This window comes from Puntigrus tetrazona, chromosome 24, assembly GCF_018831695.1.
Source record: "Puntigrus tetrazona isolate hp1 chromosome 24, ASM1883169v1, whole genome shotgun sequence".
Lineage (NCBI taxonomy): Eukaryota > Metazoa > Chordata > Actinopteri > Cypriniformes > Cyprinidae > Puntigrus > Puntigrus tetrazona.
Window position 1 is genome coordinate 4,087,393 of NC_056722.1, and position 18,819 is coordinate 4,106,211.

General features: G+C 38.0%; 1 protein-coding gene and 3 gene segments (V, D, J or C); 2 read left to right on the forward strand and 2 right to left on the reverse strand.

Moving 5' to 3' along the window:
• The window catches only part of LOC122329698, a 610,329-nt gene that overhangs the window by 506,245 nt on the left and 85,265 nt on the right, over positions 1 to 18,819 (reverse strand).
• The window catches only part of LOC122329697, a 601,685-nt gene that overhangs the window by 500,019 nt on the left and 82,847 nt on the right, over positions 1 to 18,819 (reverse strand).
• LOC122329696 overlaps positions 1 to 18,819 on the forward strand; it is a 603,783-nt gene that overhangs the window by 497,501 nt on the left and 87,463 nt on the right.
• dnah3 (dynein axonemal heavy chain 3) overlaps positions 7,719 to 18,819 on the forward strand; it is a 34,779-nt gene continuing 23,678 nt past the window's right edge. Inside the window, exons 1-21 of the mRNA XM_043226087.1 lie at positions 7,719 to 7,852; positions 8,307 to 8,393; positions 8,476 to 8,671; positions 8,746 to 8,800; positions 8,911 to 9,028; positions 10,018 to 10,210; positions 10,757 to 10,952; positions 11,370 to 11,495; positions 13,469 to 13,664; positions 14,421 to 14,600; positions 15,052 to 15,185; positions 15,273 to 15,369; positions 15,465 to 15,643; positions 16,127 to 16,311; positions 16,515 to 16,638; positions 16,724 to 16,877; positions 17,075 to 17,219; positions 17,445 to 17,656; positions 17,873 to 17,964; positions 18,039 to 18,153; positions 18,427 to 18,543. Coding sequence (XP_043082022.1) covers positions 8,307 to 8,393; positions 8,476 to 8,671; positions 8,746 to 8,800; positions 8,911 to 9,028; positions 10,018 to 10,210; positions 10,757 to 10,952; positions 11,370 to 11,495; positions 13,469 to 13,664; positions 14,421 to 14,600; positions 15,052 to 15,185; positions 15,273 to 15,369; positions 15,465 to 15,643; positions 16,127 to 16,311; positions 16,515 to 16,638; positions 16,724 to 16,877; positions 17,075 to 17,219; positions 17,445 to 17,656; positions 17,873 to 17,964; positions 18,039 to 18,153; positions 18,427 to 18,543 — 2,901 coding nt within the window. The 5' untranslated portion in view covers positions 7,719 to 7,852. The remainder of the gene's footprint in view (positions 7,853 to 8,306; positions 8,394 to 8,475; positions 8,672 to 8,745; positions 8,801 to 8,910; positions 9,029 to 10,017; positions 10,211 to 10,756; positions 10,953 to 11,369; positions 11,496 to 13,468; positions 13,665 to 14,420; positions 14,601 to 15,051; positions 15,186 to 15,272; positions 15,370 to 15,464; positions 15,644 to 16,126; positions 16,312 to 16,514; positions 16,639 to 16,723; positions 16,878 to 17,074; positions 17,220 to 17,444; positions 17,657 to 17,872; positions 17,965 to 18,038; positions 18,154 to 18,426; positions 18,544 to 18,819) is intronic.

Genomic DNA, 18,819 nt, shown 5'->3' on the forward strand with positions numbered 1-18,819 from the left:
TTCTAAATTGTCTTCATATTCTAGGCGGAGGAACCTCTGGGATGTTAGTCCTGCGAACGACGTTTTGCTCCACGCAAACAGTGCGTTCGGAGGTCGAAAATATGAGTACGGTGTACTTATTGTGTTCGTGTTGTATTGCAAAACACTTTTGCAGCTATTAAAGTGGGATACGGGGTACGGTTAGGGGCAGGTTTGGTGGTTTAAGAGAGGGTTAAAGCGTAAATATAAATATAATTACAGAAATTAACTACAGATGCACTTACATATAGGTATTTTTACAGTGTAAAAACATGCATGCACACGATAAGTGCATTGTGCCAAGTTAATAATTTAAATGCAAGCACATAGCAGTTAAGGTATTGGTATTTAATCTCTTTTATATTGGTATTTTATCTCCGTCTGTATTTCAGTAACGCTTTGTTTGTCGCTTTCTACCTTTAAAGGCACTGCAGTTCATAATTATTACTGTTAATAAACTGTAATGAATCAAAACATGAATATTAGTCGGAAAACGTGAACGTGATAATGAATTAAACCTATAAAAATGACAAAAATCTATTTTACAAAATAAAAGCTGTTTAGCTGCGTCGAATTGAAAACAGTCCTCAAAGCAATGGACCGCTGCATATTTTTGTATGGAGAAGCATATCAAGTGTTAGAAATGAGATTGAGATTTAAAAGAACAGTTCAAACCCGTGTGCATTTCTTTGGAAAGTATTTTGAAGCAGGTTTGGGTCACCATTGACTTCCATAGTAGGAAAGAAAATACTACGGAGGTCAACGGTGACCAAAACGGCCTCAACTAATAATCGTGAACATTTTCATTGTGCGTTTTGCCAAATTGTATTTATTTTCGCCTCATGATTTACATTATGATCCGAAAGCTTCGTTAGGCCCGCGCCGCGTTTCAGCTGAGCTTTATTACGCTTTCCAGTTCGTGCAGTTTCTCGTTACGTCATTTCTTCTTTTCGTTGCTTTTTCAGTCAGTCTTTTGCACGAGTCACTACAGCTCAGCGTCAGGCGGCTCTTCTTTTCATTCTGTCGTTCCTTTACAGAAAGAGTGCAGTCATCCTGCATTAGGCCTGTCATTCCCGAGAGGAAAGCGGGAGCGCTGCGAGCTTTTAAAGACCTTTATCTCTCTCTCTATTTCTCTCTCGCACTCTTTTATTATCAATGTAGAGTTTTGCAGGGTTGACAGCTCTTAAAGTGTGTGTGTGTGTGTGTGTGTGACAGTGAGAGTGTTGTACAAGGTCAAGGGCTGAGCCGTTCTTGGATTTCAGGCTGAACGAGGACGGGGCGGCCCGCCGTCAGAGGTCACGCTCCGCGTAAAGGAGACCTTTCCTTTTTCTTTTAGCATTAATGACTGGAATGACCTCCTGACCTTTGCCTGAATGGAACGAGTGTCTGTTTCAGGAGCGAAACTAACGAGCAGAAACGCCGGGGCTTCTGGGATTTCTTCTGGGAGGGAGAGACTTTAATTAACCAATCCAATTTGAACGTAATTAATGTTATTTGGAAAAAAGAACAGGAGACAGAGGCATGAGGGTAAAACTTGCACGTTACGTTTACTTTTATTACGCACGATTGCATGCAAGTAGCCCTAAGCTAAACCCTAATTTGAACTCTAATCATATAGTAAGTACATGTAGTTAATTAACAGACACCTTAAAATAAAATAAAGTAATACCATGAGGCTTATGATATATCATAGTACTACGTCATAATATGACACTCAAAGGCGTACCATATATGCAAAAATCATAAGAAAGTAATAGGTTTATTTTGCAAGGAGGCATGAAATGCTTTTGAACTTTCTGTGCATCAAAAAATTAATATCGCAGTTTCTATGTATTAGACCTCACAGTGTTTCCAACAAATGTTTTTTGAGCAGCCAGTCTGAAGGATCGCGTGACGTGGACGATTCAGCTAAAAACGTAGCTTTGATCACAGAAATCAATTACATCGGAAAAAAATATTCAAACAGTGAGCACTTATTTTAAATCACAATAATATTTTGCAATATTACTTTAGTTTTTAACCGAAAGAATTCATCTGTGGTTAGTAGAAGAGACTTTTTTAACGTCTTTCCGCCCCTAAAAGCTTAAACTGTATTTTCTATTGATTATCAGATACAGATTTTTGCATCAGAACGGTCTGCTAGAGTCAGTCCACGCCTAATCTTGCAACTAGTTGACTTCAAATTATTAATACTTTACAGCCACTTTTTTTTTGCTTCGTATTAAATATCAACCTAAAATCATTTTTATTAAGTTATGCGATAAACTTAAAACGCCTAATATTTAATCCTAATTTTGTAAAGATAAACCAACCGAGTATAGAGCGAGCACACACACACTTGTCCTCTCCCTCACACACACACACACACACACACACACACGTGTGGAGGTATCTGGCCTCAAAGGCGTTTTTCCATTTCTCTCTTAATGAAACGGCTGCTCCTCTGATCATCTCCTCTGTTTCACCCCTCTCTCACTTTCACTGGACGACCACAGCGACGGCATCCCTTTCTCACCCTCCTCATCACCGCCCGTAAACCAAACCACCAGAACCCGCATCAAATATTAACCGCCCCATTAATGAGTTTTCCATCGCTCCTACACACACACACACACACACTGCCGTAATTAACGGAAAGCACTTACCATGTATCACTACTTAAATTCACGCAGCTACCACAAGTGATCTCCGAGAGAGACAGAGGGAACAGTTTCAGCTCCGTGTGTCATACGCGACATGCATGTTTACATCCAATCTGCGAGAAAAGGATGACGCATTAATATTCAATGTGTGTGTGTTTGTTTGGGGGTGGGTGTGTGTATGTGTGTGTGTGTGTGTGTGTGTGTGTGTGGGGTGTTAATATTTCATGTCATTATCAAGTTACTCGTGAATGCGGCTGTTCTGACCTAAAGTCCGCGCGCCTCGTGCTTGTTTCACTCTCTGCGGCCCCTGCACCGCTGAGCTCAAGCGGACCGTAATTTGGGGCTTGTCTGGGATTTGAACTCTGCATCCCTGCGTCTGAAGCAAGACTCATAGGGCAATGGGAGTAAAAATCACATCTCAGATACATTATCTGACTAATTAGCAATGCGTACGCTGTAGTGGTTTCTAATTGTGGTGACTATCCTCAAACAATTTGCCACCTTAGTCACCTCTTGGGTCTGCTGAGGGTTTAGATGCTTACTGAGCCTTTGTTTGTCCAAAGAACGCCAACTTCAATGTGCATTTCTTGAATATTTATTGCAGACTCGATCACAAAAAATAAAAGGTAAAACAAACTTGGTTACAAGGTTTGGGCTGCCAACAAACAAAAGGTAAGGTGTAAAGACCATGTGCTCCCAGAAGGCCATGCTCCAGTAGGCCACACTCAGACCTTTAAGCCTCCATTCTCCAAAATAAAAGACAGATGCAAAACAAAAGACATTAACTATATAAACCTTTAAATAAGGCAACCAAATGGCTCCTACAGTGTTAATATTAAAGTACAACACTTAATGAATTAACGAAAGCTACAGGAGTAGTATTAACTATAGTGAACTGATAAAAAGCAATGAATATTGTAGTATACTTATGGAATAGATACTATGGAATCACCACAACAAATTAATTTTAATTTAAAGTAATTTACTATAGTATTTTTTCAACGTTTTTTACTGTAGACTTTATATTATTCTTTGTAAACCCCAAAATACAGTAATGTGTGAAATGGCGCTTTTCTTCGAATATACTCTAAATGTTTTTTTTTTCCTGCGATCAAAGACGAGTTGCAGATGGATACGATCGATAAATTGCCCCTGCAACGTGCAATTAAATACATATCTGTATAACCACTGTTATACGCATCTGAAATATTATGTTATACCATTGGTGTCGAAACACGCTAGGAAATAATTCACCCTCTAACTTTATTTCACGTAAAGCTTTTTGTCACATTAACCATCACTCTATGTAGACAAACCAGCTACAACAACAACATACAACATCCTTATAATATTTTGAGGTACAGCTCAGCATATTAATAAACTAGTTAAACCAGTGACCTCCCTTCAATATGTTCATATATAGGTGTGTTGGATGTTGAATGAATGGAAATATGGATGTTCTGTTTGTAAACGCCACCCTTTTTCTCTTATTTCAGTTAATGTTAACACTAGCGAGCTAGGCTAGACGTGGAGACTGGAAACCCGTTGATTTAAACTTGTGGCCGCGGTCATTCAGCTCAAGTAGAAAAATAATCGGTTTCAAATTTGGCCACCGCCTGTAATTGCATAAAAAGAGAAAATCAGAGGCGCTTTAACCAATGCTTTGCGAAAAGATTCCCTGGTTTTAAGCGTTTAGCGTTTAGCGTGCGTGTGCGTGCGTTAATTGATCGAATGAACACAAGGAAGAAATATCGAGCGGTATTTCTCTGTGTGGCTACGAAAAAATGGCGTCTTCCTCAAAAGGCTGACAAAAACAGTCCATGAGCTTTATGTAAAATACAGTTTTTTGGTTCTTCATATCTAATACTTTACTTACTTTCAAGGCTGTAGAATTTAGAGACGTCCAGCATCCAGTTAGCTACTAAACTGTCCCAAGAAATTAACAATTAAATGTCTGTTATCTGCTGTTATGTTCCCATCATCACACAAAACCAAACACGTATGTGAGCTTCACGGGCTTGCAATATGACTCTGGAAAAGTGGGCAAACCCTCATTTATTAGATGAAGGCTTTCCTTTAAAAATGGTGAAGTGACTCTTTTTGCACATTTTTTTTTTTTTATGTTTCAGGCACATTCGGAACAGCTATATAAAAAAGTTTTACTTTGACCTCCACGACCGTCTTTCTTCTGCGATGCAAAAGTCTTTTAGTGCATATTAAAGAGGGGCGCGAACCACCGCGCTTTTAAACCAAGAAAATAACGGCTTTGCAACGGCATGAGAGTGAGCAAATGATGACAGGGTCTCGACGTTAGTTTGAAGCACCGCTTTCAGCTCACTTCCGGTGCTCGGATTGGCAAGGTTTGGGTTGAAGGTGCATCGCTTTAATAAAGCAGTCAAAGTGTGAATATCGGTCAGCTGGTGTAACACCCCTGGAGGGATCTGAGAGCGGTTAAGAAATCAGTTAAAGCTATTAGCATTTCACGCTCACAATGAGTGTCTGATTCGCTGACTTCGTGAAAAGAGATGGGAGAGCAAGCGAGGGGATGTGTCTTCTTGTATTTGCATGCTGGAACAGCAGAGTGTTCTAAATGTCTTCATAGATGAAAGACAATTAAGTCTTTAGTCATCTAATTACATGCTTTCTCTCTCTCTCTCTCTTTCTCTCTTGCTCCGTCTCTCCCACTCATAACCATTTCTATTTCCAGAACCGATGTGTTATCAAGTTCCGTGCACGAAATATTACGTTTTAGCAGGTTATTCAGAGAGATCTGGGTTCAGCCGTGATGCGATGACTGTCAGAACGGTGAAATTAAAATGTATGGGTCGAAACTGTCAAAAAATAAAGGTTGCTGGTCTTAAATGCGCGCAGGTACGTTATTCTGCAGCACAATCTCTGCACTTGACGTTAGATTTTTCGACTCCAGTGCACCGTGCAATCAGTCCCCAACATATGAAATCAAGTCCTTTTGTTTTTTCTCTCGCACATCCTTTCACTTGTAAGTGCATTTCTGCAGATGCTTCGCTGAATGTTGCATTCCCACTTTTCATAACGGCCACTTTTACCGATTATTTTGCCTCGTTGCATGCAAGTCTCTCCAGTAGATATTTGTTTTAGTGCAAATATGTACTTTATTTATTTTTTAAGATTGCATTTTTACAATCCCAAACTATAAGTACAATTCCAAATAGCTCTTTTCTTTTCGCATATATTCCAAATGTATATTTTGCGCCTGATGAAATATCAGAGATGGGTTTTCAGCAAGTCTTTCAGTGCCACGCGATGCTTAAAGACCATTTTAATAACTGCTCAGTTATTATCGAACCTGGTCCTCAATTATTAACAGTAGTTCTTATTATACATTTTGATGAATGGAAAGTTCGGTGATTTGAAATGCATGTTTTATAACATTATAAATGCCTTTAGAGACGCTTTCAACAGCACGACTTTAATTCATCAGCAAATCGGCGTAGAATGATCGCTGGAGTAATGATGCTGGGAGTTCAGCTTTTGCGTTACATGCATTCACATTTAAACCATTTCTTTTAAATTGCAATAATATCGCAATGCTCCTGCTTTCACTGTGCTTCTCGCCCGAACAAACGCAGCCTTGCAAAATCTGAATTATTCCAAACGTTTGAGCGCTAAAGTGTAATTCTGACTCGTTTGTCCCTGAATGTCAGACCGGTCGTCGTCTTGATAGGCATGTGTGATCCAGAGTAATCTGTGGTGTAATCTAGTCCAGTCTGGCGGTGTAATCTAGTTGTGCAGCTTGACTGTGTCCTTGTTTAGACGTTTGAAAGCAGTAAACACAGAAGTCATGTTTATTTGATGCTGACAGCGCTGAGTTAGTTGATCCGCTTGTGCTGGATCACTCACTAGTGTCTGATCACTTCTGCCGATGACCTCGTGTGTTAGTGAAAGTACGCGAAAGAAATCGGTGAATAAGCGGTGTCTTTGCGCGCCGGCGTTTTCTAGCTAGTGCAGAATGACCGCTAACAGGGCCGAAACCGGAATATCTCACAGGACGGTAGGATTTACCTGTCTTTCTCCCTCTTAAATAATGCAGACGTCACTATAGGTGACTGCCCTGTAGAGGTCTGGTGATGAATGGCCCTTGTCCGCTGTCGGGTCCTTTGCCAGTTCTGTGGTTATTTATTTCGAGGGTTTAACAGTGTGACCTCAAAACACACACTCACCTGTACACACACACACATATACCTGTGAGAGAGAATGCATTTTATATATATATATATATATATATATATATATATATATATATATATATATATTACTAAAAAGTTTCTGACCGTTATAGGGGTCTATAATTAGATCTAAATCAGGACAAGGAGAAGGGCCACTCACACAGACTTTTATTATGGAGAGATTTAAACTCCCCATAGGGGTCCGCGGCCCATATGTGGGCCAGAAACTGAATACTGAATACTTACGTAGTTTAATAAACAATATAGAAACATTTAACCCAGGAGACATTAGAAATGCGTAACAAAGCGAAATAATGTGCACAAATACTCCACTCACTCAAAAACGCGTCACTAAACTTAGTGACCCATTTGTGTTTTACAAAAAAAAAAAAAAAAAAGGTCATAAAGACAGTTAAAATATTTTACATTTATAAAAATGACAGAAGCCCTTAAAAAAGACCACGTTTTTCGATATAAGTGAAATCTAATAATGCAAATGGTAATAAATATATTGTTTACTACTTAAAAACAGAATTTAAAAAAATTATTAATATTATTAATAACGAACAATTATTGTTTCGTCTGCTTTAACTACAGTGAGTAACGATTAGTGAAACAGCGACACCGTGTGCTCACAATGAGGTATTACAACCACAATGAAACATTTTCTAATATTATTATTTGAAAACTGTTGACAGTTATTTTAACGGCTTTACACTTGCATACGGTTACTATAGAAATATACATTTTTACTAGTATTTCTTTTACGCGCTACAGCTCTACAAAGCCTTTGTTTACCGAAGATGGTGAAACTCTAGCGGGACTGTCACCAAGTACAGCGCGTGAGCAAACACTGACGACCGGTGACAGCTCGCGGGACGTGAGCGCGCGACTCGCCGTTTAACGACCGCGAGAGCCTTTCCTCAGATAATCGCTCCGTGTCTTATTAACGCGATCGATGTCGGATTGTACAAGTAATGACTGAAGGTAAGACCATTATGATCGACCGTTCTGAGGATAGAAACGTCGTTAACGAACGTCGAAGAGACCTCCTTACCTCAACCTCGCGTTGTAGCGCAATAACTGCGAATATTACTTTAGTTAGTATTCACTAGCAGCGATGTCAGTGGGATTTCCCCTCACTATTTTGAAGATATGTAAAGTTTAAAGCTATTTACAGTTGTCAGATAAATAAAAATGGGGATTTTCAACGAGAGTTAAGACATTGAAAGCGGGAAAACAAACCGTCAGGTAACATCAGAATCTATTGAGCTGCCTATCTAGGGAGCATTTTAGACATCATAGCTTATCCAGACAGCATTTTGTATGTGTCCAAGTGTGTGTCTACTACACGGAGATACATTGAAATGCTTAGATCAGTGACCCGTGGCCAAAATTAGGCATTTTTTTAAGCAAACTGTGCTTTAAAATGTTCTCATAGATGAACGCTAACTCAAGTCATGATGCTGGGAGGCTCCCTAGACTGCCACCTTTACCCGCATCCCAGAAACCCTCTGACCTGTATGAGGTGAGTACATAAAGTGTCTCAACATCTACACGGTGCTTTTCTTGATCATTTTATGCCCATCTTGATTCGCTCTGTGTTTCAGGTTTATCTCCGTAACGGCCGATACCCGCCCCTGCTGCAGAATCACTCTCGGACTCTTGCGGTTCCCTACAAGGAGCTTCGGCACCACAGAAGTCCCTCCGAGTCCATCGGGAACAACTACAGTCCGAGAGGCCAAAACCTGAAAATCCAGCATCTGCAGCGCAGGCATCGCTCTCTGCAGGGTCCTCCAGTTGCACGTATCCTTAACGAACGTCATATACTTAATTACACGCGCACTTTCAGTGAGTCTCTTCTTAACTTCGCATTTAAGACCACACTGATTCTCCAGTTGTGAGGATGCGACAACCTGCGAGCCACGGACAGAGGTTTTTAGTAGCAGTTCTTGCGTATTTCTCGAACTAGTGAGCTCACTGTATACTCAAAACTACAATATTCGTAGCAGGGACTGTCATATTTTTCTTCTATTGACAAACAGAATGCCCGCCATTCACAAAAGTCGTCCTTTGTCGCCGAACGAGCAACTTGAAATCATGAGGCGTGAGGAGACACACAGTCAAAGGGAACAGACGGAGCCCACAGAGGGAGATTTAGAGGTCATTATCAGCAGCTTTCTTTCATTCGGTCAACATCAATGATTTCATGGGTTTTTAAAACACACTTTGATTTGCAGTTTTTTTCACCTTTTGCTGTAGTGTGTCGATAGGAAGTATCAGTTTAATCAATTAATGGCAAAAGGAATGTTTGGAAATGTAAACAGAAATTTTCTACTGACACATACAGCAAAAAATAGAAATAACGAGCTAAAAAAAAAAAAATATATATATATATATATATATATATATATATATATATATATATATATATATATGTTCTTTTTTTATTTCACATACTTGTATTTTTGTTATTTATTATAAAAAATAATAAGTTGAACTTGATAATGACTTCACTTATGTATTATTGCTCTTTTACTGTGTCAGTTTTGGATTAAAGCGTCTGCAAAACATTTAAATGTAATATGTAAATATATATATATATATATATATATATATATATATATATATATATATATATATATATATATATATATATATATATATATGACCCTGGACCACAAAGGCAGTCATACGTAGCACATGTATATTTGCAGCAATAGCCAAAAAGAAATTGTGTGGGTCAAAATGATATATTTTTTTATGCCAAAAATCATTAGGATATTAAATAAAGATCCATATTTTGTTAATTTTATACTATAAATGTATCAAAACCTTTTGATTAGTAATATGCATTGCTAAGGTCTTCATTAAGAAAACTGTAAAGGTGATTTTTTTAAGATTTAGATTTTTTTTTTTGCACCCTCATATTCCTTATATTCAAATAGTTGTGTCTCAGCCAAATATTGTCCTTTCCCTGCAAATATTATTTATTCATCTTTCGGTTTGATGCATAAAAAATAAACTATGACACTTAATGCTGGTTTTGGGGTCTGGGGTCACAGTTCAAACTAGTCACTGGTTTTCAGTTCTGTTCTTCACTTGTGATTTCATGCTTTCATCCATATTAATTCTCTCTCTTTCTCTCACAGAGGTACATGCACTATATCACTGAGGGTGTTTACGGCCACATGCTGGCCTCGCAGCCGTCAGAGCAGATCACCACTATCCTGAAGCTGTTACCCAGCCGTTTCCAAGGTGACGAGCGGAAGATGCAGAAGATGCTGGAGGATCTCCTGGAGGAGGTCCAGAGAGACTATGAATTCAACCTCCGCAAGAGCATCGGTATGACACACAACACCGACTATGTAGACTGTAGCGTATAGACTCTACACAACGTGTGCCCTGATTTTTTATCCCGGGTTTACATTCTGGATCAGATGATGTGTTACTGAAAGACAGAGCCAGATTAGAGAGTTCACAGAACAAGTAGTGTATGGGTTATTTATTTATATAAACATTAGTGGTGTCAAATGATGAATCACGATGAATCGCATCCAAAATAAAAGTTTTTGTTTACGTAAAATATTACATTTTATTTATATTCTTATTTAATGTTATATATAAATATATTTAATATACAAACACAGCATATTTTTTCTTAAATACATACATGCATGTGTTTTTAATTTTTTTTGAGAGGGTCTTTTATTGTGACTTTTATGAACATATACTAAGAAACTTTACCTTCTTAATTTTTTGAATTTTTGTAAAAAAAAAAAAAAAAAAAAAAAGAAAATTCTGGCATCCAATACATGTTGCTGTCTTTTTAGCCTGAATCACTTTTCATGTTGTTTTTTGAATAAGTCAGGAATCACTTTCTTTTTGTAGTTGATTATATCCTGCTGGATCCAGCGGAGCGAGAGCGCCTGTCCATCTCTGCTGTCCCCCGGCCGTTCCCGTCCCGTGTCATTCGTGCACCAGTTCCCTGGTCTGAGAGCTACCGAGAAGCTCATAGCTGGCAGACAGAGAACCTCTGCACCGTTAACCCTATGATGCTCCATGTACAGGATCTCTGGATGAGCAGGTTAGCATTTCTACAGAGGTGGTCGAAGTGGTTACAACACTAGTATTTTCACCGGTTAAAAATGGCTTTAAATCAGTTATTTGCTGTAATGTACCGGTAGGAAATATCAGTTTATATTTTCAAGCGTTCATTTGCCATTATTTGTTATAATCCAGTTAAACACCCACACAGAGATCCGATCATTATCCTGTCTGACATGAAGAAACAGAACAAACTAAATCCAAACTAAAATCAGATTTCTGTGTGGCTCACTAGATTATTACAATTAATGGCAAATAAATATTTGTAAATGCAAACTGATATTTCCTGCTGACATGCTACATAAAAATAATCTTGTTCTAATAAGTTTTTCCACTATTGTAACTCTTCCATAACCACCACGATCCCATTTCTAATCGTTTTATGTTTCATCTATAGTTTCACATCTTTGCGGTTTGTGCGTTTAGAGGATCTGCTCTCAGCCGATCTTCCTCTCTTGCCGGCGGAGTTTGAGGAGCTGGTGCGGCGACAGTGTCAGAACGCCCGAGACGAACTGCTTAACGCGTGAGAAATTTTCTCGATCTACATATCTGTTCAAAAACGAGCGCAGGAACATAATCAGTAGCGTGTTTTCTGTGAGGTCGGGTGTAAATAATGTCATGCTGTGCACAGTAACGGAAACGGCACTGACCGAGAAGTGGTTGGGGACACATGATATATTTGGAGTCTGTAGGTTTCATTCTCATGTTCTCTGTAAACCTGTCACTGTAGTCACCTGAATCCGGCTCTATAATTACAGCTGTCTAAGCACCTGAAGGAAGAGCCGTACGTCTGGCGAGTTACAAGTCATTTGAATCATTCATTCAGCCAGTTCGTTCAAATAGACCGATTACCGATGAACCTACAGATGACGGGTTCAAACGTTTTATTAATCAACACTAACTCATTCAGGAGTAAACGAACCACTGTTGATTTTGATAGCTAGGAAATTGTTTTTTGAGATGAAATAAAAAAATAAAAAATGCATTGTAAAAAAGACCAAACATTTATTCGCCAGCGCAATGTTTTCTATGTTTGTTTAGTTCAACTTGAAGTAAAACTGAAATAAAAAAAAAAGAATTTATAGACAATAAAAAAATATAAATGTCTTATACGCACGATAAAATGCATTTAAAAAATGCATTAAAAATATTAACAAAATTCGTTTTCTTTATGAGTGACTGCTGTTCAAAACCCGGTTTCATTCAGTGGTTAAACAACTCTTTGTGAATCATTCATTCTAACATGTTGATTCATTCAGAAACAAAACTGTTCGTTACTTAGGTGAACAAAACAAATTAGTATTCACTGATATAATACTAAAATGAACAATTGACTGTCCGTGTCCCATGTCCTGATGCTCTCAAGAGATAAATGTATGTTTGAATAAGGTCAGCGTTGTGTGCGGACGTATGTGTTGTTGTTTAAATAGTTCTCTTCGTCTTGGCTACCTTTGTTCTCAACTCTGTATCCATGGTCTCTTCAAACCACCCAGAGACAAGCACACAATGCGAGCCGTGAAAGAGGGTTTGAACAATGGGGAAATAAAGAGAAATCTGGACCTGCTTTAACACGCAGGGTGTCGGCGGTGCTACAGCAACAATTAGTGTGAAGTGTTCACTAGATATACTGCAGGATATACCGCTGACTCATCGTTTACTGAATGAACTGATTGAATCAGTCAATAACAAGTGATTGACCGGTGCACAGGTTTGCTTAAACTTGGTGTTGCTCCAGCACAAAATGAAAATTTTGTCATTAATCACTAACCCCTACTGTATGTCTTTTATTCCTCCTTGGAACACAATTTGAGATATTTTGGATAAAAACCGGGAGGCTTGTGACTGTCCCATTGACTGCCAAGAAAATAACACCCTCAAGGTCCAGAAAAGCATGAAAGACAGAAGTCAGAATACTCCATTTTCTATCAGTGGTTCCACTGTAACATTATGAAGCTGAGAGAATACTTTTTGCATGGAAAGAAAAGAAAAATAACAACTTTATTCAACAATTCTGCACCATAACGTCAGCATGGCGTACGTTTTTCTGTGTCAGTCGTTTGCATCTTTTCCCACTTTGCTTTGCTGTGTGTCACGACTGACTATGTGTTTAATTTTATTCATGTATAACTCATAATGTTACGGTCTACACCTCGGCAGTCGTATTTGTTTGTCAATCAATGGGACAGTCACGAGGCTCCCGGTTTTTATCCGAAAACATCTTAAATTGTGTTTTAAAAGACGAACTAAGCTTTTACTGGGTTTGGAAAGAGGTAAGTGATTAATGACAAATGTTCGTTTTGGGGTGGAGTAACACTTTAACTTTTAATATCAGAGAGTAGAAATTAGGCACAAACAATAAATAATAAATCAACTTGGTTCATTTCTATAACTAAAATAGTAATTTTGATGTTCAGCCAAGCAGGTAAAATTGAAATAAAAATGTATATGAATAACGTATCACCTGTTGCCTTTGTTGTTTGTGTGTGTGTTGTGTAGTTGGCTGCCCTGCTGTGCTTCTCTTTTTGTGACCTTTAAAGACTCCTGGTTGCCACTGGTGCCAAAGAAAGCAAGCATTGCCCCGGTAAAGGCACAGAAACTCTTCTACTGCGTGGCGGCTCTGATGTCCCTGCAGCTGCGCAGTCTAGTGGTCGCATCGCTGCAGGATCTTCTGCAGTTCTTCCAGCTACATCAGGTACTGAAGCCAGTAAAAAATGCTTTAAAGGCATTATATATCTTAGGTACTGTTCATGTCCGTACATTTATGGGTATATATGTACATTTATGTTTGTTTGTTCATGGTTGCGTGATTCTTGAGAGTGCAAGACACTGAAAGCTTGTATTTCAGTTATTTGACCACTACAAAACCACACTATCATACTGACTTCTGTATCTTGTGGATTCTATAAAAAAAGGTTTTTATAAAAATTATGTTCAACAATTGACTAAATAATAACAATGAACAATAATAATAGACAACCAACAGCTGTTAATCATAGAAATTTGTTGTAGCATTATACATTTTCCATCTTTACTGTCTTTGACCCAAACCTTTGAAAGGGAATATATACATGGAGTCCACACAACACTTAAAGAAATAGTTTACTTAAAAAAGAAACTTCTGTCATCATTTACTCACCCTCAAGTAGTTCCAAACCTGTATGAATTTCTTCTGCCAAACACAGATGAAGATATTTTGTATAAAGTTGTTTTGGTCACCATTGGCTTCCATAGTAGGGAAAAAAACATACTATGGGAGTCAATGGTGACCCAGATGGTAACCCAGTATTAGACATATTTGTTGCGCCGTACAGCTTTGCATAAATTCAAAAATATAGAAAACAGAAGGGAAACAAAAACTTAAATACATTCTCCACATCCCGAAGCATTTCTATAAACATTTCTTCAATCCATTTTAATATCTATAACACATGTATGTGTTTTCTGGCAGGATGGTAACGATTTTGGGGAGTATTTTGATGAGCTGAAGTACACACAGCGTCCGGTGTTACTGGTCAAATTGAGACTCGAAGACCCCAAAATTGCCTTTGAACCTTCACTGGAGAGCTGCTGGGAGCTTATAGAACAAGCATTCAAACAGATCATTGACAGCGCCCACAACATCCCCCGGGTACACACACACACACACGCGCGCACACACACACACACACACACACACACACACACACACACACACACACACACACTTAAATATACTTGGACATGGCAGTGATTTCTGCTGATAAAGTGTAGTGCAATAATTGTTCTAGTGTTTTCTTTATTCTCACGTTATTTAAATCTGCAAGTTTCAGACTCAAACTCTTGTAATCTTTACTTATGTTTTCAAAAAGTATCTCTGAAAATTACTGTATACTGTAACGTATAATGAAAATTATCCGAGCCACAGAAAGTATAAAGAACATCTAACAAACATTATGCACATGCACTCACAATACACAGCAAAAATGTAATTATAATGAAATTGTAATTAAATTGCTTCCATTATAATTAAATTGTTTATGCACAGTGTAAAGCAGAGCAATCATTTTTAAACGTAACAGTGAACCGTTGTTTTCTTACAGGTGGAGTGCAAGCTTTTCTCAGAGGTGGGAGAAACTCTAATGCTGCGGACAGTGAGACACGATGAGATGCTGGTGACAGACATCGTGAACAGAGCCAGAGAGATCTTTCACAAGAACACCGTTGGGCCCCAGAGGTCCATTATCGTAAAATGTTTTCCAGTAGAAAACTTTAAATTAAGACTGTGGTTTGTCTGTGGGTGAACCTGTGGTGTGTTTTGTAGATATCTGGATGTGTATAAGAAGTACACTGATTTACTGGACCGTCAGGATATACTGAACTTCCTCAAAGCCAAGCACTCACTGCAGGGTTTTACAAAGGTAGCTTTTCTAATTTGTGCTTCGCAGCCTTATAGATACTACAGGGGTGAAATGCTTCCTTGAAAATCCAGATGTTTCTACTGTGCGACCTGTAGAAAATCACAGGTGTGCAGAATTTGTGGACAGAGATTGCAACGCTGCATGCAACTGTTCCACTGTCCTTGATCTGTCTGGATGCGGTGAACCTGAACCAAGATCTGTGTGACAAGGCAGACCATCTCATAGATCTTCTCACCACGTTTGTGATCGAGGAGAACCGAGAACTCAACAAGAGGTGGGAGCAAACAGCCTGAAATATTCTTCAAAAATGAATTCTTTTTAAACGAATCAGTAGCTATGTAATTAGCATACAGCTCTTGTAGAAAGTGTGCTACCCAGAATAAATGGCTACATAAAGCGGATGTAAGTGAAGAAATAAATATGTAAAAATTAGACCTCCAGAATCAGTGATTTGATCTCATTTCACTTAATTTCTTTTCTAAAATCTTTTTAGCAGTCTAAATTGCAAATTTACAATAAAAAAAAAAAAGAAGATATTATTTTTGGGCAAAATAGTGCATATTTAATTAGACAATGCCTCATTTGCATGTATATATAAATAGAATAAAATAAACTGAACGTATCATTTTTCTCATTCAGCTTGTGAAATATGTCACATCCATTAAAAATAAAAAGTGATTGTTTTTATTATGGAGGTAGCATTGGTATTATTAAGGTAAAAATGTTATATGCTATAGCGTTTATTATTATCTCGCAGAATCTGCTGTCGTTACGATGAGATTACGGACAGAATCACAAGCAAGCTAAGTAATACAGAGGAGCTGGTGGAGTTAAATCAGTACCTGAGACACACAAGTGAGGTCACCGTACACAAACTCCGCCATGAGATTGAGGAAGCTGTCAAAAGACTCGACTTCCTGCTCGACTTCGCCACTCTTCCAGGTACAGACATCCTTTTTGCAATATGTGCTTGCAAATACTATGGCAACACCATGCTACTCAAGTACACTCCAAATACTAATATTTCAATTAATCATGTCATTTTCACTCGCAGTACCTCAGTCTAGATATGAATTTGGAGCTGTCTGGGTTTTGTGGGAACACGTTTTCTTTAAAACCCCCTTAAAATCTCTCTCTTTTCACAGCGGAGGATATGAAGTCGTTTAGCATTTTGATCCACTGGCCTGAACAGATTCTGTCTTCGATTGAAGTCAGTAAGGATAGACTGAACAATCAGAAAGACCAGTCTGAGATGGATCTAATGAAAAGGTGCTTAAATGCATAAACACACAAACATCAAATGCAGCATATGTGGCTTTACAAGTCTTACGGCTATCACACACTTCATCCTCAGAATAGAGAAGTTGGAGGAGACGCTAAAGGGCCTGGACAAAGAGGTGGACGTTTTTAAGATGAAAGAAAAGATGACTTTGGAGGAAAGTAAGGTCAATGTGGAGAAACTGAACAAGATCAGCGTGAGCATGGAAGCCGCTGTCAAAGAGATAGAGGTTTGTGCTTGAAATTGTGTAATAAATAAACATTAAATTTTGGTTGCAGGTGTGTCTCGCATTGCAGGTAAAAAACAGAAATTGATTATGAATTTTTTGATTCGATGCTGAAAAAACCTATTGCACTGATTACGTGCTTTTAGTCATTTTAGCACGGGTAAATATTGATGAAATGTAAAAATGTGTGTTTATTTTAGCGCATTAATAAAGAAGAGGGTTTGCTGGACAAAGAGCAGAGTCAGTTTCCCACCTTACAAACAATAATGGCCAAAAAACAGCCGTATGATCAGCTGTGGATCACGGCTCTTGATTTTCAGACCAAATCTGACGTGTGGATGAATGGTAAAGCATATGCTGTTATATTTCTTGATCTTGAATTAATGCATTTTGTCAAATATTTGTATAATAAAGACAGACAAAATTTATTCTCTTTAGAGAATGTATTTTTTTCAGTCTCAGGCATTGTTTTCTGTCTCAAATGTTTAAAGCAACAGTGACATTGAACATTAGTTTAACATGCAATTAAATTGTGTGTGTGTTTTCATGTCTTGTGCATGCATTCTCAAGGTCCATTCCAGCAAATGAATGCAGAAACAGTATCAGAGGAGTTGGGAAACATGTGGCGCACCATGTACAAACTCACAAAGGTCTTCTCAGATCGGACGTCTCCCGGGCGTGTCACAGAAAACTTCAAGAAAAAGATTGACAAATTCAAACAACACCTTCCCCTTCTGACAACTATCTGCAATCCAGGCCTGAAGGACAGACACTGGGAGATGGTATGACAGTAATGATCTCACAGGTGTTTAAAAGAGCTGTCGCATTTTTAATTGTTTTAGTCAACAGTTCAGGCATATGTACAGGTTTAAAAAGTTGTTCACTGATTTAGTAAATTCCTTTTGTATTCCTTTTTGGCTGTTGTTACTATTTATCGTTACCATTAAAGTTGTGTTTACTCGTTTGGATTAATACTTTTTTTTCTCGGCTGATATCAGATCAGTAATACAGTGGGATTTGATGTTAAACCGGACAAGGACACCCCACTCCTCAAGATGGTGGAACTCGGACTGTCAGAGTATTCAGACAAGTAAGGCTGATCTTTGACTATCGAAAAAAACTGCGGTTGTAAAAAAACATATTTTTATCTGTGAAACCGTGCAGGCTGGAGGAAATCGGTGCTTCCGCCAGTAAGGAATTCTCTCTGGAAAAGTCTTTGGAGAAAATGAAACAGGAGTGGGCTGAGCTCCGCTTTGGGTTTTCCCCATATAAAGACACGGTAAAACATACTTTAATATATGTAATAAACTGCCTATTTAAATGTTATGCCATTTAAATGTTTATATGCAACTCTGTTATTATTTGAGAGTTGCTTATTAAATAAATTTGGTTAATTTATTACTAAATAATATTTATTTTCCATTTCGATTTTCATCTAAATGAAACTCTGTTTGATGTATCACTACTGATAAATCAAAAAATCATTATCATTAAAAATGGCTTTGCTTGTTATATAAAGCTGCTGTTTAACAATTGCTTGTTGTCCATGAAGGGCACAAGCGTTTTATCGGCAGTAGATGATATTCAGCTGCTGTTGGACGATCACATTATCAAGACTCAGACCATGAGAGGATCTCCATTCATCAAGCCAATCGAGGCTGATGCTAAGGTTCATAACTCGCACATACTTGTGTCAAAAGTATTTTAATTTTACCAATCAATCCTGCCACAAAATCTGTTATAAATGGCTATTTCTGACCTTTAAAAAGTCTTTATGTTAATAACTTTTATTATGATTAAAGCTTGAGTAACAACAGCACCAATGACGACTTGTGCATTTTAGTTAACAAAATATATATGGTTTTTAGTTGTACACATTACAGTGTGATCCTGTAACGAATATGAGGAAAATGAGCATATCAAATGATATGATAATATGAATCTT